This window comes from Microcebus murinus, chromosome 19 (genome assembly GCF_040939455.1).
Source record: "Microcebus murinus isolate Inina chromosome 19, M.murinus_Inina_mat1.0, whole genome shotgun sequence".
NCBI classification, from domain to species: domain Eukaryota; kingdom Metazoa; phylum Chordata; class Mammalia; order Primates; family Cheirogaleidae; genus Microcebus; species Microcebus murinus.
The window spans coordinates 48,375,792-48,400,505 of record NC_134122.1 but is presented as its reverse complement, the minus strand read 5'-3'; the positions used below and the strand labels follow the sequence as shown (position 1 = coordinate 48,400,505).

The 24,714-nt window shown below is 39.7% G+C and overlaps 2 protein-coding genes across 3 annotated transcripts in view; one reads left to right on the top strand and one right to left on the bottom strand.

Annotated features, from left to right (window-relative positions):
* Positions 1-16,097, top strand: part of OPN3 (opsin 3) — a 40,253-nt gene extending 24,156 nt beyond the window's left edge. The window contains exons 2-4 of the mRNA XM_012751274.3: positions 4,720-5,039; positions 10,840-11,091; positions 13,784-16,097. Of these exons, the coding sequence (XP_012606728.1) occupies positions 4,720-5,039; positions 10,840-11,091; positions 13,784-14,047 (836 nt within the window). The 3' untranslated portion in view covers positions 14,048-16,097. The remainder of the gene's footprint in view (positions 1-4,719; positions 5,040-10,839; positions 11,092-13,783) is intronic.
* A 1,320-nt stretch (positions 16,098-17,417) lies between these two features.
* The window catches only part of KMO (kynurenine 3-monooxygenase), a 49,563-nt gene continuing 42,266 nt past the window's right edge, over positions 17,418-24,714 (bottom strand). The window contains exons 11-15 of one of the 2 annotated variants that reach the window (XM_012751272.3): positions 23,746-23,803; positions 20,964-21,046; positions 19,688-19,789; positions 19,538-19,597; positions 17,418-18,054 (exon numbers count right to left, since the gene is read on the bottom strand). In XM_012751272.3, the coding sequence (XP_012606726.1) occupies positions 17,908-18,054; positions 19,538-19,597; positions 19,688-19,789; positions 20,964-21,046; positions 23,746-23,803 (450 nt within the window). In that variant the 3' untranslated portion in view covers positions 17,418-17,907. Of the gene's footprint in view, positions 18,055-19,537; positions 19,598-19,687; positions 19,790-20,963; positions 21,047-22,675; positions 22,759-23,745; positions 23,804-24,714 lie in introns of those variants that run through there. The other variant, XM_012751273.3, reaches the window with a different exon arrangement.

The window sequence follows — 24,714 nt, the reverse complement described above, 5'->3', positions numbered from 1 at the left end:
CCCAGAATCACGTGATAATTATGTAAAAAAACTGGAATTGATCCAAAGTCCCACTCCTTTTTCGTTAGGCAAACATGGAAAAAACTGGAATTGAATCCAGGACTTTTGGCCTCAAACACATTCCCCTACTGTAAAAATTATTACATTGTTTATATTTATAATTATAAAACAATGTGATAAATTTTACAGTAGGGGAATGTGTTTGAGGCCAAACAATGTGATAAATTTTACAGTAGGGGAATGTGTTTGAGGCCAAACACATTTTTGTTTATAATTCATATTTGTTTTACCATTGCCTAACACAGTGCCTGGCGCACTATATGTGTATATGTTTGATGATGAATGTCATAAATGATTGTATAATCATTAATTTATATCACAAAGAACTGTTTGAGTCCAACTGATGCACTATATTTGGCATATCCTCATCCTTGTCAACTGATCAACTTTTCCTATTCATCAATTCAAATATTTCTTTCTCTTAAAACATTCCCCAGTATTTATCCAGGCAGAGATCAATACTACATTGCCTTCTCCAGCTCCCCGGACACAGCTTGTTTCAGCTCTTGCCACATTCCTGGAATTATTTGCTTACACATCTGTCTTCTGCAGACTGTGAGATCTTTGTCAGCATTTCAGGCAGAAGGGACAGCAGTATCGAAGCAGCCAGCTCTCAATGAATGTGGCTGGCAGTTTGTGTCATGGTTTGTTTCCTGATGTTAGCAATGCAGCAAGATTAGGCAAAGCCCAGTGATCTGCCAATGAGATTAGATTTTATAGACTGCTGTCTTCAAATCTGCTAGGGATACATAAACCCTTTCCAATGGTTGTGCAAGGAGAGTTGATTTCTAACTTCTCAATTTCTATTTGTATTCTCTCCTAGAAATCAGCTACCTGCTCTCAAGGCACTTCCCTCCTCAATCACCCTTCTCCCACTTTACCCCAAAAAGCAAACTCCTCACCCTTCTCCAGTAAAATAAAATCTTACTGTGGAATATTGCCAATGGGGGGAGGGGCTAGATTCCAGGATAGCAAACAAAAGAATAATTTAAAATATTAATGAATATATTGAGGAAGTGAATGGCCACTCAGGTGGTTTCCCATGATTTGCTCTTAACAAAATTGAGTTTTTAGCTGATAGATCACTAAAAATGATTTTTGACAATAAACACTATGTGATTTTGGGCACATAAATTCAGAAGAGTTATAGTAATTGAATATAGAAAGAATGCTTGTATAATTAATAAAAATTGAAAATAAAAAAATCTCCTTTCATTGCCATCTTAATATACATGTGACCCAGAAATCTTTCTCCAACTTTATAAATAGAAAAAATTATAAGTAGAATTGATCTTGCCTCATTCTAGGTAACAGTAATAGTAATCATGGATAGATACAATTTTGTGATGAAAGAAAGCCACATTGATCTCTTTAAGAGATACATTTCTAATTGAATTTTTTACTTCTATATTTAACAAAATATTTTGATCAATTGTATCCCATAATATTATACACTTTAGTAACTCAATCCATATGACCATTTTTTAAATGTTGCCCTTTAAATATGAATGTGTACATAGTTTTTCAAAATTCTATTAGGAAAAAAAAAATTGAAGATCCTTGCTGTGGACCACGAACAGCCACGGAAAGTGTGATGAGCTTTGTACCATCCTTAGTAGTGACTGATCTTCTCACTCGGGCCTGGCTCCAAGCTTGGAGTCCAAGGCACTCTTGCAAGAATTCAAGGAGGCTCACTTTGCCTTTGTAGAAATTGCTCTTCCAGCCATGCCTGTTCCGATCTTTTCTGTCCCTTAATACCTATCCCATATTTTGCGAACCAACTTAAGTTTTATCTCTTTTATTTATTTTATTTGTTTATTTATTGATTTATTTTTGAGACAAGGTCTTGCTCTGTAGCTCAGACTACAGTGCAGTGGCAACATCACAGCTCACTGCAACCTTAAAGTCCTGGGCACAAGCCATCCTCCTGCCTCAGCCTCCCGGGTAGCTGAGACTACAGGTGCCCGCCAAGACACTGGGCTAATTTGTCTATTTTTTGTAGAGACAGAGTCTTGCTATGTTGCTCAGGCTGGTCACGAACTCTTGGCCTCAAGCTATCCTCCCACCTCAGCCTCCCACAGTGCTAAGATTACAGGCAAGAGCCACTGCACCCGGCCAAGTTTTCTCTCTTAATGAAGCAATTCCCACAACACAGTCCACTGGGATTTTACTTTTTATGGTTTGCTTTTGCATCATAACCTTGACATATGAATACATATCATCTTACTTTGCCCTCTAATGCTGGGTATGAGTCTTGGTTTTATAAGAATACAGTATTGTAGTCTCCTCAAGGGTAAGGCCCCTGAGTCTCTGGTTTCTCCTACAAGACCTACTCAGCACAGTGATAAGTAGGTACTTCATACACACCTGATCAATCTGCTGCTTTGCAGGGAGAGCCCAGACATCACTCTACCCCTGGTAGAATTTACGGGGAAATACAAGTCGCCCTCTAGTGGCAGCAGGTGGTGTAAAGGCAAAATCGTGGGTTTGGGAGTCAGTTGTGGATTCTCAAAATTGTGTCCACCACGGATTGGTTACTTAACCCCCTGAGCCACAAACCGCTTTTTCCAAAAGGAGGCCTACCACGTGTAGAGGGATAATCATGGGGCCTGCTGCATTATTGGTGTGTTTCCCTCAACATTACGATAAGCCCAGGGGAAGACGAATGCTTCCAACAGCACTGCTTAGTGAGGGGCTGGGACTTGGCCCTAAAAACCTACCCCCCACACCTTCCCCCTATTTCTCAGGGCCCCAGTCTTATTTTCATTCTCCATTTGAGCCACTTTTTCTCTAACGTCTCTCTGTCCACTCATTCAACAAATACTGCTGTTGATGTGTTCTGTGTTCTCACGATTTTGTTGCCTTCCCCATATCTTCTCATACACCTTGTAGTTTTATTTCCGTTAACGTTATCACTCATTTCCCTTAACTCTTGGCTCATTAAGCAGGTTAGAAGTCTCCAAGTTATTGTTAACGCCTCTGTCCCCTCACTCCCCCATTCAGGAAGCAGACGGACTCTGTCGACACTAGTTGCTAAATGTCTCTGCGTTGGAGTCTCCGCTGTTCATGCCTTTAACGTCACCCTCGTTGGGGCCCCATCATATTTTGCTTGAACTATTGCAGTAGCTTTCAAGCTGGTTTCCACAGCTCTGGACTGTGTTTTAAGTTCTATACTACTGCTAGAATGAGTGTCCTTTCAGAAGAAAAAGAAAGGGAAGCAAAAGGGGAATTTAACTGTCATTTTCATGCTTAAAAAGAATGCGACAACAACAAATTCACAATTCCTGTCTCATACAGGAAAAGCTTCAAAACAACAACAACAACGACTCATGAAACACCCTAGCTAGAAATTTTGGAAGTCTGTCTCAGTGTGGCTTCATCTGCTCTCTCTAAATTTCTCTCTCCATCTCCTCTGGGCCTTGGCATCCCAGAATCCTCTCCCCATTTACAGACCATTCTGTGTCGTTTTACACCTCCATGCTCTGGCACATAATTCTTCCTTCTTCTGGAATGTGCTTCTCGTGCCTTATGCACAAAGGCTTCCTTTTCTGTGACTCCGATGCATCGTGTCGGTTGTTTACACGTCCACAGTCCCTTCAAACATCTAGAGTTCTTCCTCTTAGCATTGGATGTTCAGTGTCAGCACAGTGCCCGACACGTAGTAGGTACTCAGTAGGTGCTTGCTGAGTAAATAAATCACTCCCTGGGGAGCCACAGAGAAATACATGAATAATATTGTTAATTTTCTTTTCTGTGGATCTGTTGCAAAGTATAAGTATAAATGAAGACCATGGAAACAGAGGATGACCCCCACCCTTTTCAGCCATTCTTGCATGTGAACAGTCCCTATGCTGCCATCTGCCAGCGGGCAGGTCAAGGCAGCCCTCTGCATCATTTCACCACGGCTTTGCTCAGTCTGAGCTTTTGGAACCCTCTTTGACTTTACGTCTGGCTACTAAGCCAAGCCAGATACAGCCGAGAGAGGGCAACACTTGCTCCAGTAACTCTCCCCAACTCACTCCAGAGTTTCTCTTTAGGAGAACATTGAATACAATAGCTGCATCACTGGGGTGGGGCTAATTTTAGGGTTTTAATTCCTGTCTTTCCTCCATCCACATGCCATTTTCTATGTTTTCTTTTACGGATAAATACGTTTTCAATCAATCAAATTTCCTGGGGACTATGGGGCACGATTACTCTTAGATCTTTTAGCTTTTAGAGCACTCTCTCTGCCTCAGATACTCCGGCTGCCATTCCCAACCTCCAGGCCAAAGCAGGGTACCGGTCTGTGGCTTGTTAGGAACTGGGCCACACATCACTGCCTGACACCCCACTCCCCACCCCCACACACACCCCCGTGGAAAAACTGTCTTCCGTGAAACTCAGGAACCAGGCCGCACGGCAGGAGGTGAGTGGCAGGCCAGCCAGCAGAGCAAAGCTTCAACTGTATTTACAGCCGCTCCCATCCCTCGCACCTGCACCACAGCACAAGCTCCCCCACCCCACCCTGTCCATGTAAAAATTGTCTTCCATGAAACCAGTCCCTGGTGCCAAAAAGGCTGGGGACTGCTGCCTGTTTCCAGTAGAGAAGGTATCAGCTCTCTCATGTCTGGTTCTCCCCTGCACCGTGCTATACTTTTCCGCTTTCTCTTCTTGCAGGGATTGTTTCCATTGCCACCCTAACTGTGCTGGCCTATGAACGTTACATTCGTGTGGTCCACGCCAGAGTGATCAATTTCTCCTGGGCCTGGAGGGCCATTACCTACATCTGGCTCTACTCACTGGCGTGGGCAGGAGCGCCTCTCCTGGGCTGGAACAGGTACATCCTGGACGTACATGGACTAGGCTGCACCGTGGACTGGAAATCCAAGGATGCCAACGATTCCTCCTTTGTGCTTTTCTTATTTCTTGGCTGCCTGGTGGTGCCTGTGGGCGTGATGGTCCATTGCTATGGCCATATTCTGTATTCCGTTCGAATGGTGAGTTGAAGACTACAAATGCCTTTCCCCCAAACCACATCCAGGGTTGAAAATTTTGTGTGGAGAAGAATCAAACTCTTCCCACGTGGTTGGTAGTTACTGAACTGGAGTCACGCTAGGGGACTTCCCAGTGGGTCGAGGTTTGCACTATGAGTCACTCTCTGACAAGCCCAGTGAGGAATGGCATTTACTCTCTCTACGTCACTCTCTAAGCCAAGGGAAGGAAAGAAAGGTTTCTGGACAAAATCAATGACAAAAATCCCCTACATTATCCAGCACTCTTAAAATTTAAGAACTCTAAAAAAAGGAATTGCACACTTCCTATAATTTTATTCAGTCAAAGGTCACATGAACCCACCACTAGAGAATGGCGCAGATGTTTTGTCTGGAAATAACTCCAGCGTCGTAAAGGACAAGAACTGACCACAAACAGGTGTCATGTTTGGTGCTGCCAAGAGGGACGTTTGAACTAACCCACCAAGTGTGGGGCTCCCCCCACGTGCCAGTCCCCCACTTCAGCCACGGGTGTCTTCCTTGCTCGCTGCTTCTTCCGACTCTGTCCTTTCTCTACCGTGGTCAGCACACTCCAGTCTCCCAGGCAGCCTGGCAGACCATTCTGACTTTCACTCGTTATTCTAAATCAGGGGTCCTCAAACTGTGGCCTGAGGGCCACATGTGGCCCGCCGAGGACATTTATCCAGGCCGCCGGGTGTTTTTGCCACCGCTGCCTGTCCTGCTTAGCAGCTGACTAGTCCTAGACTCACAGTGCGCATGTGTGGAATGTGCGCAGCACTCTCCAACGGTCTGAGGGACAGTGAACTGGCCCTCTGTTTAAAAAGTTTGAGGACCCCTGTAAAGTCATCCTATTTTGCCACATGCATCACTTTAAATCATGACTTACCACCCTCAACTTCTACGTTCCTATTTTCTTTACACACGCTCATTTTGTTAAAAGGAGAAAAAAAATCCCTGGATCAATCTCTCTGTTTTCTCCCTGCCTGTAGTCAAACTACAAAGAGGAGATGGAAGAAAACCCACACATGTTCATTCTGAGATGTCCTCTCAGCCCTGTCCAGCAATCTTTGTATCCCTTGTACCCAATCCCTCCACATCCAGGCCATTATAATACAGATCCTCATTTTCCATTTTAATCTCTTGCTTTGCTCTCTCATTCATATCAAATAACCATGCTTCTTATTTATTGGGCAAAATAAAGCCATTATCAAGGACTTCCTCAAGCCCCTGCCTCTCTGTATACAAACCACTGATTCTTAGACCTCTGTCTCCAGTTACAGGGTGGGACAGGAGGGTCTCCCGGGACCACGCTGGTTCCATGTTCCTCTTGTCTCCCCACCCCGTCTCTGCCCCAGGGACCTCTCTCAAGTTTATTTTCTCCTTCATTTGCATCTTCCATCTCTCCCTTACTCCTGGCTCTCTCCCTTTAGCATATTGCCATGCTATTTTTTTTTTTTTTAAGAAAATCTACTTTCAGCTGCCCCAACTATCACTTTATTTCTCTCCTTCTCATCACTGCTAACTCAAAGAACCTTTGGTGGCTTTTAGTGACACATCATCACTCAATAAGCATTCACTTAACCAGTATTTACTGAGCATCAGAAATGTACCAATTTCTTACTGTTATAGACTGAATGTTTGCGTCCCTCCCAAATTCAAATGTGGAAGCCCTGATCACACATGTGACAGTACTGGGAGATGGGGCCTTTGGGAGGTAATTAGGGTTAGATGAGGTCATCAGGGCAGGTCTCTGGTCTGATGCCATTAGTGTCCTAACAAAAAGAGACACCAGAGAGTTTGCTCGCTCGCTCTCTTCCCATACGTGCATAAAAAAGAGGTCATGGGAGCACACAGCAAGAAAGTATCCAAGAAAAGAGGCCTCAGAGTAAAATCTGCCTTGCTTGCAACTTGATCGTGGACTTCCCAGCCTCCAGAGCTGGGAGATCTGTTGTGGTTCAAGGAGTTTGTAGTTTAGTGAATTCCTCTAGCATTTATTCCTCAACCCATTGCAAGCTGGTGCCTCCTTCCTCTACCATGTTCTCACCAAAACAGCCCTCTCTTTAGGGTCATTGATCAGTTCCCAAATGTTAGATCCAATGGACATATTTCTATTCCTTTCCGGCATCTGTGGCATTTGAGACCGTTGACAATTTCCACTTTTTTGTGACATTCCCTTCCCATCAATTCTAGGACCTCTGCTGTCTTTATCACTGACTCCCTGGCCCCATCTTCTTTTCTCCTCTAAGGGCTTTTCCTCCTCAGACCTCCCCAGCATCCTGTGTTTATGTCTCATTTCATGCTGGCCTTGGGTGATCTTGTATTCTGCCAGAATTTCTCCTTCAAACACAGGCTTGATGACTCTGAAATCTCTGTTTCCAATCCAGGTCTTCTGACCTCTGTCAGATCCTCCTAGTCAATTGCCTATTGAACACCTACATTTGGATGGTCCACAGACTCAATTTCAGCATATGTGAAGATTAATTGGTAAATTAATCTTCTTTTGCCTCAAATCTTTTGCTTCAAATTCTCCACTCCTCCATTCTCTTTCTCATTGAATGTTCATCTTTCCTAGCTCTGTACATAAGCCAAAAATTAGGGAGTAATCTTTGTGAATATTTTTTATTCATGTTTCCCCCCAACAACCAATGAAGGATCAATTCTTATCTATTCCACTTAAATAGTTTTCAATAGATCCTGCTGCAGACTCAGTTCAAAAGAGTCTTAGTCTTCCTTCCTTTGTTCTTGCTTTTCTTTAATCTGTCATTTGCTCTAAGCCATTCTGTGCGCACTGCCACGAGGGTAATTGTTCTCAGATGTTACCTTCAGAGGCTCCATTGTCTTTGTGAATAAAAACAAAGCCCCTGAGTACTGTGAGCAGGTTCTTGTGTGGCATCTCCTGTCTATCTCTCCAGCCTCATTTCTTAAGAATCCCCTCCTCTTGCCACCTCAGATTCCAGCCAACTGCAATATTTCTTGTTCACAGAACCTGACATGTGTTCTTTTGCATCTTTGTCTTAGCACACTCCTTTCTCTGGAACATTCTGTCTATCCTCCTTACTTGGCTAACTCCTGAAGGCCTACAGTAGGATTTTCTTGCTCGAACTCACCTTCAGAACGGGTTACCCATCCTACATACACCCAGAGCCTCCCTGGTCACCTCCCTGACGGTGTGTAGCACCTGTTGAAGTAGTCTATTTGTGTGCCGGTCACCCTTATCGAATAGCGAGTTCCTCAAGAACAGAAACTGAACCTTATTTTTTCACCTATAGCTGAGAGAACATCTGCATGTAATAGGTGATCCGGGCCTATTTTTGGAATGAGTTACACGCAGAGGGCACAGAGAGGGGAAGAGAGGGGCAGGGGTGAAAATGTAAGGAGGTTTAACTTCAGACCGTGCTATTACTTCAGCAGAACTCTGTGCAAGTACTTTGTCTCTATTTCCTTACTTAGAGAGGGGAGACTCATAGAAGCAATGAAGACATAGCCGCTCCCTTGAGAATGAGGGTTCAGAGGGAAATCTTTGAAAATCTACAGGTGTCTGGATCACTAAGAACTAGAGATCAGTCATCTGTGTAGTCAGAGAACACTTTCAGAGAGAATTGTGGAGAATCTGTCTGAAGCGGTTCATTCTTTAAGACAAATTTGTTCATGTGCTCCTGCTTCATCCATAGCAATTCTGAAAAATATTCTCAAATGATTGGATAAAGGGTGCGAGACATGAAGTAGAGCTCTTTACCTAGAAAACGTCCAGTGATCAGAGTAAAAGACTAGAGAGTGATGAAACAAATCCCAAAAGAGATACATAAAAAATAATGATGAAAACTTCACATACGCAAACCCAGTCTGAAACGTTAGTCAGGATCCTCTCGTTATACCAAAGAGGAATTGAGAAGTAGACTAACATTTGTTTAGATTAACTTTTCCAGTGTGCATGCAATTCCAAGGTGACAAATGAGTGCTCCACTTTGATAAATGATGAGAGAGGAAAAAGCCTGACTTGCCCCAAAAATGGTACAGATAAAACTGTTGGGACCTAGACAGCAGCGGGTAGGGGAGGGCACAGATAATTGAGATGTGGTTATGTTACTACTAGTTAATTGAAACTATGAAGAGTCAAAAATAATGATTCCAAATATTCTTTAGTATCACAAAAGTACATATACATATAAGTGTGTCAGCTTTAAATATAAATATATATTTAATCTTGAAAATACTCCACAAAGTCACATGTATGTGGAACTGGAACCCAGGTCCTGTTAATTCTAATAGGTTGTTTGTTTCAACCTCCTTTCATCTTTACTCTTATAGAGGGTAATTGACTTGCTCAATATCATACTGGGAGCAAAAGTGGTGAATCTAGAATAAGAACCCAGATTTCTAAATTCCAACTGTAGAGCTTTAACCAGAACCCAATGACCTCCCTATAAAGTCTAAGGAGACATCACCCTCCAAATGATGTTCTGAAAATAGAATAATATTCTATCACATTATGTAAAATAGTTTCTATTAAAATAGAATTGCACACACATAATATAACAGTACCAGAAGTTTAAGATTCAATGCCCCCGTATACATTCTCTCTACTCTAATAAAAAAATCAACCATTTTCAATGTTTCCCTTTATTCTTTGTCAACCTGAATACATGATTTTGATTAGAACATAGGTTCTTAAATATAATTTTAGATGATATCAGTAATTTAGGGATTTCAATTCAAATATATGTTAAATACTATAAGCACATGTTTTAAATGATTTTTTTGGAAAATTTCCCTTAATTTTTATGATAATGCTAGAACTAAAAGGTACACTTTGAGTTCATTGAAATGCAGTAAATTTCCAAGTTTAAAATTATCAATACTAAGTGTCAACAGCATGCCTGGTACCTTTTTAAGAATCAATGTATAAAGCCTTTTTGTATTTTTGTAGTGAAATTAGTACAGTTTCTTACAATGTTCAGAAATAACTTTTTATTTATGAACATATTTTTGGTATGCTGGAATATTCTTTCCCTCACCTTAATAATGCATTTATAATAAATAATAATAAGAGAAACAGCTAAAAGAAACTTATATCCAGGAAACTCAAAGAACCTCCAGACTGTTCGTCATTGCTCCTCAATACCTTTAATGGGACAAAGTGCGAGCAAAAATGCTGATTTTAGAGGAGTGGGGCTCCCTGAGTTTTATCAAGCGCTTTCCTCGGCAAATGAGCCCCTGATGAAACCAATTACAAATTCCTCACCAAATTTTACTTTATAGTCATTAGCAGTGAATTGAAACACACAGTGGTTTCAAGCAATAATTCATCTGGGAATTAAGTTTTCATCTGGGTCCGCTACAGGCTTAACGCACAGAACTCCTGACATGACATGGCTTTGCTTGCTGTTTTGAGAACTTGAGAATTAATGCTCCAGATAAAAGGGTTTCCAGGATCATGGGGAAGTTGTTTTCATTTTATCATGCCTCAGGCTTTGAGCAGCTTGAAGATCTAGGCAAAATAGTTCATTTTATTCTTATTAAGTAAATTAGCAAAGCATTAAAATCCAGTGGAGGATCTGAGAGCCTATATAGCTCAACCATAACACGTTACAGGCGAGGGGACTATGGCCCAGCGAGGTTAAGGCTGGGCCCAGCGGCAGGTCTGGGATCAGAAGGATCCTATTCAGGTTTCTTTCCCTTCTGGTGGGGCCAAGATGGTGTCTGAGTATCTGTTGGCAAAACAACAAAAGAAAACCGATTCTTTCATTTTTTCAGCGCCCCCTCCTTTCTTTCTCTCTTCCTGCAGCTTCGTTGTGTTGAAGATCTTCAGACAATTCAAGTAATCAAGATTTTAAAATATGAAAAGAAATTGGCCAAAATGTGCTTTCTAATGATATTCACCTTCCTGGTCTGCTGGATGCCTTATATTGTGATCTGTTTCTTGGTGGTTAATGGTCAGAGACATCTGGTCACCCCAACAGTATCCATTGTATCCTATCTCTTTGCCAAATCGAACACTGTATACAATCCAATTATTTATATCTTCATGATCAGAAAGGTAAACTTTGTAATTAACTGATTCTTTCCCCCCTGGGGGTGGGGTTGGAAACTACAGTACAATACTTCTCTACAGGGAAAATTCAGAGCAACTTCAATGATGAAAACCCAAAACAAGAATTTCATAGGAATGTACAGGGTTCAGGAAGAAATAAATGTAGAATATCCCCAAAGAAAATAATAACAATTCTAAGATCTGCCTATAGAGATTCATACTTGTAAGGTAAAATTCTATTAAAATTAATGTTTAATTCATGAGAAAATATTTAATACCTAGTAATAATAATAATGGCTACAAAGTTAATGATACATTTAAAATTCTTCCTGTACTATGCAGGTTACACCCGTTATCTTTACAAAGCTCCATAAATATTATTTCTTGTTATTTATGGATTATGAATAAGTTCAGAGAAGGTAAATAACTTGCCTAATCTGGGAAGTGTCGGTGCCGGGGTTTGAACCTGGTTTGCTTGAATCCCCAAATCCAGTGTTTTTAGCTCCTTGCTTGGGGTAATAGATACTTTTAACAATCTGTCTGAGTTGTTATTCACATGCCATAGCCCACGTTTAGACAAAATTAATTTGGTTCAAGAAACTTCCTTTAGGTCTATTCGAAAGCTCGTTATCTATTTCTGCAGTAGAGAGGTTTCGACTCAATGGCTGTCAGTCCTGCCTGTGGGAGCTGACAGTATGATTAATACAAAGCTGAGCCTTTAAGTTTCAAAGTTTAAAGATCCATAAAATTTAAAAAATAAGAATAATGGTTAATTAGTCCACTGAAATTGTAAAGGTAATAAGTAAAAATATTAATAATAACAGGCAATAATAATTAATCTGACTTCCAATGCCTGAGATTTTGGGAGAAGAGAGAGGACACTTTTTTGTAGTAACTTTATTATATTCGGTGTTAATTCTCCCTCTCTTTTCATATATGCGTTTCCTTTTCGTTGATGGTTGTTGCCTTACCCTCTTCCTCAGCTCATTCTCACGTGGCTTCATCTCCTTTTACTGATGATCTGTCTCCCTCTTTCTCATTGCTTTCTATTTGCCTATTTCCTTTAACCCAGAGATTTTAAACTTGGTCCCTAGAATCTAAGAATTCCTTGAATTGGCCTCAGGACAGCCTTTGAAACTCTATAAATTATTTATAAAACTTTTTGAGTATGTGCACATGTGAAGTTTTCTAGTGATATGGATTATAATTTTAATTTATTTTCTATAGGAGTATAAGATATTTTAAGGGCCACCTCAACAGGCAAATTTTAAACATATTCACTGACAATTATTTGTTGCGCCCTTTGTCTCAGCCAATGGGCCATATAATCAGTGCTTCTAAAACTTTAATGTGCACACACCACCCCTGGCAATCTTATAAAAATGCATGTTCTGATTCAGTATGTCTGGGTGCCCAACATTCTGCATTTCTACCAAGCTCCCATATAGTCCTGATGTTTCTGGTTCCCAGGGGCACAATTTAAACAGGAATTCTAAAAGATATAATAAGCAAAGAAAAACAAATAAATAAGATGGTAATCTTTGTCCTCAAGAAACTTGATATTTATAACAAAAAACTTTTTTTTGCTGTACATAATCTATTTAACCCTTATAATAATATATCTTAAGCACATAGCTATACCAAACAATGGTTTGATGAATAAAGACTCAGACAGATAAATGTTTTAAAATGTGAATATAAACTAAGTGATAACTTGTATATAATTGAGGATCAATGAATATAGAAATCAATGTAGCTATTTATTATATTTTGTATTGATAGTTCCTCATCTGGGCAAGTCCATGTATTAAACAATTTATTTTACTTTAAACAAAGGGGATGACAAGTACGTTAACTTTATATATTTTATTGGCCATGATAGACTGACTACAGTAACTGACAACCCCAACATTTCAATGGATTAACACAGAAAGAGTTTATTGGTCTAAATCAGAGTCTGTGGTCTAATATGTTCAGTGGAAGAGGTGGCATCTGTGCCATGCAGTCATTCAGAAATCTAGGTTCCTTCCATTTTATGGTGGTCTTATCTTCAGACCTTGGCCTCCAAGCTTCTTGCAGAAGGGGAAGAGAAGAGAGGAGCCCCTGGAAGGGAGCTGAGACATATGGTATCAGTGTTGTACCCAGGACACGGAGAATAATGTTGGGTATTGGTGACATGAGTACTCCTTGCTATGGTATTTTTCCCCCCAACTGATTAGTAATCTTGAAAGAAAAAAAATTTCTTCTCTTAATTAAGGGAACATTACTGAGTACACCAGGCCGTAACCTCTGCCAGGAAGGGCCTTGTCTATTTTGGCTGCTTAGAATATCTCTAGATATAGCACTGTGGTTGTCACCTAGTAGGTGCTCGCTGAATATTTGTAGACTGAATTAATATTTAAAATCCCTCATAGATCTAGCTGCCCTCATAGTAAGTGCATGCAAATTGAAGCAATGGCAATTATAAGGTATTGAAACAGTACTATGTGTTCTGGTTAGTAAGAATCATAATAAATAAAAGACATAAAACTCCAGGGTGACTGAGGTAGATCTGGACATTACCCTATAACCCCACATCCACATCAGTTAACAAACAAAAAACAAATCAAATTAAACTCAACTAATTTCCGTGAATGTTAATCCAGATTGAGGGCTAAACCTTTTACTTAATATTCAACTTTATTTTTTCTCTGCCCAGTTCCGAAGATCCCTCTTGCAGCTCCTATGTTTCCGGCTGCTGAGATGCCAGCGGCCTGCTAAAGACCTTCCAGCGTCTGAGAGTGAAATGCAGATCAGACCTATTGTGATGTCACAGAAAGATGGGGACAGGCCAAAGAAAAAAGTGACTTTTAACTCTTCTTCCATCATTTTTATCATCACCAGTGATGAATCACTATCAGTTGACAACAGTGACAAAACCAGTGGGTCCAAGGTTGATGTAATCCAAGTTCGTCCTTTATAGGTGATGAAAGATGGGGCCTTCAATTGGATGCCACTTGTAGACTTCCATTATAAGGAGTGTTCTGGAATCCGCATTCTATCTATATGATATCAGCAGAACATTTGCGGCCCAGCCAGAAATCTGAATCGCCTATGTGCTCTCTGGCCTCAGGAAGCGATAGAATAAGAACAAATTATTTTAACTCAATGGGTGCTTTACATAACGAAAAACCACTTGTGGCACAAGATGGCCGTCTGGCACCATCGTCTTCTAACATGCTGGAGATTTTCATTTCAAATATATTTTTTAAATGACTATATTTTCCAAGGCACATAATACATTTTTCTCAAAAATACTTCACTGTAAAAATAACTTTGTCTCATGTATGTGTGTGAAATAGCTAGAAGATATCGAATTTTCTGTCCTGCTGTGCTCTGTTCATTGTCATGTCATATGTCTAGTTTGACCAACTCAAATTTATCAAGGAGATAATTCTACAATGTAAAAGGAATATCAATCCTCTAACTTTATCAGAAGCAAAAGACTTGTATGCGTAGTATGACAGAGAAGAGCTTGAGTTAGCGTGCTCCTGAGCGAGCTCTAGGAGGTACTGCTGACAAGCGTCATAGCAAAGAGAAGAGAATGATGAATTTTAAGGTAATCATGGTGTACAATTATACTGCAGAAGATGTATGTGGTGAAGATGGTATTGATGGCAGAATGGTATGTCCATCTACTTCATTTCAAACATGAGCATGGCAGAGTTATCCTCTTCTTTTCACATTTCACACAATGTTGCCAAGAGTTCTGGATTTAGAAAAGGAGTTCCAGGTAAAACAACAGACAAATTTGGAGGGAGATGAAAGTAAGTGTTAAATTGTTTTGCTCATCAGTCAGTCCACTGCATAACTGATAGTCAATCTTAGTGAAGAGGCCATTTTTCCACGGGTCATTGCTTAGTCTTCTAAGAGACCAGGATGTGCTACCCCAAAATATGCCTCTTTGGCATAAGGATTATTTTGAGCTGAAGACAATTGAGAAGAAGCAGATACAAGACAATCTCTGCCTACTCCATTTGCCTAAAAGCAGGACATAAGTTCACAAAGACATCCTCCCCTCCACTCTCCATCAGGAAGGACAAGGTTGATCACCTGAGACAACTTTAGATAATTATCAGCCTAGAAACCAGCGCCAGAAGAATCTACATAACAAACTCCCATATATTTGCCTCCCACAATTTACTGCTCCTACAGACTCAAATTTTTTTCCTTTGTCTCGTCACTTGTCTAAAATTTTACTGTTCTTTGTTGAAGATGTATAAGCCGGGGAGTTCTAAGCCAGCTCTTTGAGATTTACTCATTCCCTGGTATCTCCCGTGTGTATATAAAATATACATGCTAATAAACTTCTGTTTGTTTTTCTCTTGTTAATCTGTCTTTTGTTATAAGGGCCCCAGCCAATGAACCTAAGATGTGTAGAAGGAAAAATTATTTTTTCCTCCCCTACAAACTAAACATAGATTATTAGAACTCAAGGAATTTTTTTGACAATACAGAAAGGAAACAATGAATCATTTTATTTTATTGCCTAATTTTTATTTCTTAGATGACTCCTTCTAGTGTTACATCTTCATAATCATGTTTGAAGGACTTCTGACTCTATTATCCTATTGAAGAGGGAAGAATCAAAGAAAACATTTTCACTAAATGTACTTTTAAAAATCAAGTTTATTGCTGGTTCTGCTGCAGTATGTAGTTGAAGAGTTGAAGAGTAAGTTACTAGGGTAGCTTCTGAGGGTCTGAAATGGAATAAAATAGTGGCTTTGTATTTCTAAGAGTTATCTCCCCTGGTCTCCTTTCTAGTCTCCTTTATACAACGTAGACATTTAACTTACAGATAAAACCCTTTACTATCTTTAGTATGGCATTAGTAGCATGTTTCTTATCTTTAGAAGGTAATACTGGCATTTGAAGACTGGAAAATAAAATGGATTCATTTTGTAACTCTCTGGAACTCCCCTGAATTCTTCATTTGCACTTCTGGTTTTACCAAGTATTGAATCTGAGCCCTGTGGTTAGACAAGTTCCATTCAGGCAATGAAAAGTACAGTTACCATGTTAGGCAGGTTGTGATTTTTAGTCCCGGTGTTGAGACAATCCTATTGTGAATTTTATTATGTCTTCTAAAGGGAAAAAAAAAAACAAAACATGATTTGTACCTTCACGGAAGCTTCTGGAGCCTTTTAGAGAAGTGGAAGGGACCTTAGCCACTGCACTTTTACAGCTAGAATGACCCGACCTGAGCGTGCATGACATGGTGGGGAAGCTGCTTGTTGCAGCTTTAAGAAGGTGGTGTATTTTCCCCAATAATTGCAATGAACATGTCAGAATCCCAGGTTTTGACACCAAAGATGCCAGGGTGGGAGTCTGCCCTCAGTTCTTGTTGTTTTTTCGGCCTCAGAATGACCAGACACAGCAAAGTGTCAAGTCCAGACTATTATCTCAGTCTCCTGACTCCTTTCTTAGAAAAATCACCAGCAAGTCCAATACAACAGACTAAATTCAGGCAGGGAACAGTTTCACAAGAGCAGCTCTTTATTGTAGCATAAAACAGGTCTGTCTCCACTGGTGGAGAGAGACAGACCAACTCACTCACTATCCACTCACTTCCTCAACTTCTTGGATTATTTCCTTTTATTATCTCAGTCTGGGGGAGGGCTCTTGGGAAGTATAGGAAGTTATCAAATGATCAACAAGTGTCCTCAAAATTCCATCTGCATATACAAGCTCCCTCTAAAAAAGACTAGCTGGGGCGGGAGGGGGGGTGTGAACTGCAGTGTGAACTGCAGTGCAGATTCAAGCTAATGGTATATTAATTACACTTAGGTTACTCTAGGTCACTTTCTAAATCCTATCCTGCATGGGCTGGGAATTCCCATATTGATATAGCATTCATTCCGTCCTCAGGGGTAGCAGCTGCTCAAGATAGAATTAAGGGTGGAGCAGCACCAAAATGGAGGGCCCGCCCTCATCCTTCTTCCCAGGAGGAGCAATTGCTTGAGACAGCACCAAAACAGGGAACCCTTGTCCCCAGAAGAGCCGGGGAGCCTATCTACCTAACAAGCACACACAGAGAGATTTTACATCGAATTTAATTATAAACTGACAACTATCTTCCTTTAGTAAATTAAACATGGTGATGGAAACATGTTTTTGATCCTTAATTTTGGCCACAGAGAAATCAGGCATTTGCTATCTCAGAACCTTTGTAACACCTGCTCATGAAACAGGGAATTTATTTTAGTGCCTCCATGGAGTTTGCAGGGAAACGTGTGTTCGGGTGGGAGCTCACAGCTCGGGCTGAGAAAGAATTCTAGGCACAAAGATTAAAATAGTTTTAAAGAAAGAAGGTTTATTTTACTTCCCGAAGGGGGGAAGGGCACAGCACAAGAGAAAGAAAGGAGAAGTGCTGGCCCCAAGGCTAAGGGGCTCGAGACTTTTATGGGGAAAAAAAAAAGTGTATTGCTGTACACTGATTAGCAGGAGACAGCTGTGAAATGTTAGGGTGTTCATGTTTTCCTTTTTTTCCTCCTTGAAGCTGTCTTATCAGTCTCCTCCAGAATGTGGTCTGGCCAGTCTGGTCTGGCAGAGGATTTACATTCCTTTTCTATCGTCTCTCCTCTTTTCAGAGGCCAGAGTGCTAACCATTACACCAGGGAACCTCACACACTCTGCTCTTTCCAAATGCTGGAAAAAACGATCTCCACAAGTGGTTAATCTTAAAGACAGCGAGTTAAGACCCATGCTGTTAATCAAACACAGGATAGTGATCTTTCTCTTCCTTTTTTTTTTTTTTTGTTAGTTTATTAGCAAGACCACCTTTCAATGTCCTGTATTTTGGAAGTAAGTGATCCAGTTCCATGGCCTTCTCAAGTAGTCCAGAAGACTTGGTGATACGTAGTGCCTAAGTAGGTAGGCACTACCCATGGCTATTAGCGATCCAAAGAAAAAGAGTCCTTTCTTTATCACCTGTAAAGACAGCAAGAGCTCTCATTTCATTTGTCCAGAGATAAAATCTTGAAATAGACTTCATCTTAAATGACAAAAGAGTATTCAATTTCCTTTTTATTCTTTAATCTACAAACAGCAATCTAATTGCATGATCACCAGGCAAAGAATTGAAATGGTCAAGGTAAAGTCAAGAACTGTGAGCTTCCCTCCTCCCTCTCTCTCAAGAAAATCACGATTCCAGGCAGTTCTGTATGAGGAATTCTTAGCAGTCAACATTTGTGCAGCCAGAACCCACCCTTCCCCGCCCCACCCCCAGTTTAGAGAAAGAGCTGTGAATTCTGTCTTAGCAGATCACTGTGCTGAGGACACAAACAATTCAGTCACTTCTCAGATGCTGCACAGTCTCCAAGAAGAGTAGTGGGCCTGGTGGCCCCTGTGACTGAGAAGACACACTGGCCCAAAGACTTTCAAACATCATACTTTTGCTACCAGCAGTAAAATGACAGCCCAAGGCTCATTCTAATCCTGGTCAGGTACACTCCAGGGCCATCCTCACCATATTTGCGGTCCTGCATTCTAGCTGCCTCTCTCTTTTAGTCTTTTAGGCTCCTTTTAGTTCCAGGGATGCTATTTTATCCATCTTTGTGTGGATAAATCTTGATTGCTTCCAATCCATTCTCCACACAGCAGAGTAATCTTTCTAAAATCCAGACCTGAGTCTATGAGCCACTTGGTCTCCCTGTTTCTCTCAAGATAGTATTCCAGATGTTTAAGGCTCTGCTTACCGGTCAGCTTCCCCTCTGGCCATTGTTACACACGTGCACTGCCTTCCGGCTCTACTGGAGTCCTGGCCTTTCCTACTTGGGCACGCTACTCACGTTCTTCCAGCCTCCCCTGTCCAGCCCACTGCCATTCCCCCCAGAGCAGGTTAGCCCTCTCCACTGTCTCCCCCACTAGCCTCTGAGCCATGTGAAAGGTAGGGGCAGTGTCTTGCTCGTCACCACGGCCACTCAATGTCTCTGCACTGAACAAAAACTATTTGTTGTAAAATTCCCAAAGAAGATCAGAAATTTAAATTCTATTTGATGGTATTCCTGGGTCAACTGCCCAACATGAACATATCATAGCATTACATTGGAATAAGTGTTTTATACAGGATTCAATTTTTTCCACTTTTACAAATTAAATCCATAAGACTTATTGCAGGAAGTGAAAGTCAAGAACAGTTCACATTGCTAAAATAAAGTCAAAAGTTGAGAAATACTGGCATTAATTTCTTTCTCTTATTTCTTCCCTTCAAAAGCTCTCTTTTTGCCTCTTCTTTGTAATGTTGTTCAGTGAGCTCTCTGCTCTTTGTGCCTCAGGACATTTTTGGCTGGAAGGCAAACAGGTGGTGTCTGTCCCACTATTTCTGTATTTACCTGATATAATCATAACACAACACTATGACATTTCAACACACTAGATTTTTTTTTTTAAATGGAGTGTAATCTGTTCCAACCTTTTTTTGCCAACGCCAGTGCAGCACCGCCTCATGGTACCTCATCCTGGAAAAGACGACCTGTAGGAAAGTTTGAAATGTGGTTTTGGGTATTCCTTAATGGCTGCACAGAGGATTAGAATGAGAAACAGTCTTAAATCCAGACCTTACCATGGTATAGAGAGGGATAAAGGTAGACGGCATCATAGCATGAAGAAATCTCTCTATGCTCTTTTGAAAAATGAACCACCTTGAGTTGACATGTGCTCGCATCTGCAATCACATGAGAGTCTTAAAGAACACTTTTGAACAAAGTACATGCATTTCCTTATCACAACTTATCATTACTCATCATTCTTACTCGTCACAATTCCAGACACAAAGTAGTCAAATTTTTAATTTTTATGATACTCATTCCTAATCCCTTTTAGTAAACGTCTGTAGTATAGGACATTACCTTGGAAATACATAGCAATTACACAAAACCTGTTAGGGAAATCTACTTTTCTCAATGGAATAAAAGAATTCCATTTCAGCAGAGAGTTTATTCAACCAGATATGGGAGTAATCTGTGAGCTCAAAGATTAGGCTAATTTTCTGTTGCTTCCTGGTTGGTTTGAAATACTGTTTATGGCAACAAAAGATTGTTTAAAGCTGTGTTTGCCTTGACCTACTTCTTATTCAGGACAAATGTGCTGTAGCTGTCCTGTTTTTAAAGACTCAGGCAGGATACATCAATAAAGTGCCTTCCAGTGTCTTCCAGAGCTTCCTTCACTATATATGATGCAATTCTCAAGTTGAAGTCACTTTCTTTCTGTCTGTCTTCAGGAGAGATGGAAAACAGCTAGCTATTCTCTTCTTTAAATTTATCTTATAAATTCTTCCATTTGATTACTTTAAGACTATAATCACAAACACTTATTGTGAGTTTGTCATATAACTGGCTCACAATAGAAGTAACGTGTTTTTCTTCAAAGTACTAATCTTTCTGACCATGAATTTCTTCAGTATGAAAAGTCTCCAAAGGATATTTAGAGCTACTTTAAATATGCAGGTTATAATGTTAAGAGTGAAAAGGTCACTTAACATTTCTTAGATTTTCTAAATATGTTGACACATCTGAAAGTTATATTTTCATTAAAATGGCATATTACTAGCTCTATTAAATGTCTAAGATTTAAGCACGTGAATTATCAGAGGGTTTGTCATCTCTGTTACCTCCTAAACGTCCCTGAAGTGTAAGTAGAAATGATGTGTGTGTGTCATTGTAACTAGCCACATAGTCACCATCCGTGCAAGCCTAAGCAATGCTTTGTGTGTGTTCTTGTTTGTACCTACTTTTGTGCAGCACACGTGAGATGAGGGCTGGAGCAAAGATCAAGAAAAGAACGTTTGTTAGACTATCAGTGAACCATCTCATAGAATCAAGCCAAACCTTCTCACTCACCTCTATGTAGTTGTACATGGATAGGTCTGCAATCGCGTGGTCATCTGGAGTCCTAAACCTTGAGAATGCGGGAAGACACAAACCTAGAAACCAAGTTAAATGATTACATTTTTCTAAAACAATCTATAAAAATGTCCTGGGCTCTACACAGGTCAAATTAAATGGTATATTCACTACCAATGTCTTCTCTATTCTTTCAAAACCACGAATAACCATTCTATGAGACAATCTATGACTACTGAACAATACACATAGAGAATTTCCTGTTGTGATTAAATAAAAGTTACAATGAAGTTAATATATATTATACTTGTTGATTAGTAAAATCATTATTTTTCTTATTTCACACATGGAAACCAGTCCATAACAAATATTACTGTACTTGACTCTCCTTTCTCCAGGTCTTAGAATTTGCTCCTCTTTCTTGTGTTCCTTTGGTGCCCTGTACACACTTGTTTCATTGTGCCTGAGACACTTTATCAGCTTAAACATCACCTCCCCCATTGTCCTGTGAACTCCTAGAAGGCAGCTCCTGAATTTCATGTTTGAAATCTTAACCTGGTATATAGTAAATATTGAATGAATGACAATGAATGACTAACTGGTATTACTCCTACATAGCCTAACAACTCTACTTATTAGAGATTATCATTTCTAATGTCAGAAAACCTGAGTTCAAGTCCCAGCTTTACCACTTTCTAGCTACATGATTTTGGGCAAGTTACTTAACCATCTCTAAGCCTTAATTCCTCAGTTATAAAATGGGAACAAGAACAGTACCTGTATCCCATGTTTTCTGTGAAGACCAAATAAGATAATACATTTAAAAAGTAGCAAGATATTTAATATAGGTTGGATATTATTTGTCTCTTCCAAATATCTGGCTGAAATTTTTTTTTTCTTTTTTTTAGAGATAGGGTCTCACTCTGTTGCCCAGGCTTGAGTGCAGTGGTGTCATCATAGCTCACTGTAACTCCCGGGCTCAAGCGATTCTCCAGCTTCAGCCTCCCGATTAGCTAGGACTAGGACTACATGCATGTAATTAGTCAATTAAAAATCAGTCACCAATCTGGCTAATTTTTAATTTTTTTGTAGAGATGGGCTCTTGCAATGTTGCCCAGGGTGGTCTCAAACCCCATGGCCTCAAGCAATCCTCTCGCCTTGGCCTCCCTAAATGCTGAGATTACAGGCATGAGCCACCAGGCCTGGCTTTATGTTGAAATTGGATCCCCAATGTGGGAGGTAGGGCCTAATGGGAGGTGTTTGGGTCATGAAGGCAGATGCCTCATGAATGGCTTGGTGCTCTCCACACAGGAATGAGTGAGTTCACACTCTATGAGTTCTCATGAGATCTGATTGTTAAAAAGAGTGTGACATCTCCCTCTCTCTCCTTCTCCCTCCCTCACCACGTGACATGCCTGCTCCCCTTCCCCTCCCACCACAAGTGGAAGCAGCACGAGGCCCTCGCTGGAAGCAGATGCCAGTGCCATGCTTCTTGTAGAGCCTGCAGAGCCGTGAGCCAAATAAACCTCTCTTCTTTATAAATTGTCCAGCCTCAAGTATTCCTTTATAGAAATACAAAACAGACTAATACCCAACACATTAAATGCTGGGTGATGTTAGTTATCATTATTTTTCACAATTATTGTTTTATCTTCGTTCTCTAGTTCCCCAAACCACAGTACGCTCGGATACATGAACCTTCCATCTACCTCCATCGTGGAAACTGATCACGCGAGGGTTAAGAAGGCAGGAAACAAAATGCTTCTGGATCCCAAGTGTCTGAGTGAGATGACTGGGGAAGAAAGGAAAAATAAAACAGAAGAAATTTTCCCCCAAAACCATAATATCTTCAGACCTAGGCACCAGTATGCAGTGACTTCCTATCACACCATAACAAACATTTACTGTGAACTTATTTTATGCCAGGCTTTTTCTTTTTTTATTTTTAAAGCTTTATATACATCATTTTATTTAATCTTTACAACTCTTTGAAGTTGGTATTATTTATATACATGAAAAAGAACTGAGGCTTTAGGAAGGTTAAGTAAGTGACTTGCTCAAGATCACACAGCTAATAAATTGGTGAGTCAGGACTTGAATCTGGTATAAGTGTAAGGCCAGTTCTCTAGTCTGTCTTTTACTGCAATGGGTTTAAATTCAGAAGTAGCCATTGGGAAGCAGAAAAAGGTTATTTAGCTGCTAGGCTATTGTTTGCATTTTCTTATATATATAAAAATTATATATACACACACGTACATATAGAATTTATTTATATAATTGTATACAATTTAATTTAATTCCAGAATTACATAAAAACTTAAAACTTCAATACTCGTAAAATAATATATTGGCTGCATCAATTTTAGTGAAAAAGCAAATGGACCTATCAGATGCGAACTTTGGTAGGGCAAAAAGCAAGAAAGAAAGTACTGGAGCTTCTGGGAGTGTTTCTTAGGGTACCCTGTATGAGATGCAGGCACAGGATGTACCTAGATTGAAAGGGAGAGAAATCATATTATGGCCAAGCTTTGGTACTCTGAACTTTTGTCTTTTTGTGGATCATGGCACGGCCCTTCCTGTACGAACTTAAAAGAAACTAGGTTTCCCTCTCCTGGTGTTCATTGTCTGAAATGGACAACAACAGTGGCAAAGGCTGTTAACAGAAAAATGTATAATCTTAAACAGGGAATATACATCATGTGTTTGTGTTCACTGAGGATCAGAAACAAGTATACAATCAGCAGAGGCAGTTCATGTCCAATTGAGAAATTTTACTTACTAAGGTTATTATTGAATTTGTCCATTAACTCATCAAACACTAAGCAGTCTTCAAAGCCCTGAAACAAGAAAAAAAAAATAAGGAAACACTTCATAGCAATTTTGAACAGACTTTCCATTAGCAAGTATAATTCATAGCCTGTATATCCTCAACCAGTACAAAGTAGTTGAATTGTTACCTGGTATTAAATTACGATTATAAAAGACCACCAACTGCATGCTTGATGGTGTTGTCTTAGTTCAACTCATACATCTACCTCCCTCTCTCTCCCCCCACCCATATATGTATATATAAGGATTTAGAATTTGACCAAGGTTTTAAATTATTGTGATTTTGATGGATTCCATTGCTTCTTTGAGAAGAACAAATAATTATATTGCTCTACCATGAGTTTTAGAATCATATTTAAACTATTCAGGTTTCTGAGGTTCACATTTACAGCAATTTAATGATAGGATAAAACTACTCCCATATTAATTTTTAGCTCCTGTAATTTAAGATTAAAGCAAATTTCAAATAATAGTCCACAAAATTAGTAACATACTATGCTAAATGCAGAGTGAAATAAGAAAATTGAAAACCAGGTTTTCTGTTTTCTAGGAATTCAAACTATAGTTTTAGAAATAATATAAAGTTATTTTTAAAATTTTCACATCAATTATAGAGATTGCATCTGTAACAAGTAAATTTACTTGTCAAATAAATTATATAGACTGAATGCTATATGCATTTAGAAATAAAACATACAATATGGGTCTGAGATTATAGTTTAGAATTCTTTATTTATGTTAATTTGTTTACTTTCCACAAATTTCTGAGGTAAGCATCATTAAAATTCCAATTTTATAGATAAAGAAAACAAGGCAAGTTGTACAAGAATATATTTGTAGTAATTTATGGAGCCAGGATTTGAAACCAGATATTCTAATGTCAGATGATGGGCATTTATCTATTATACTATGATTAACA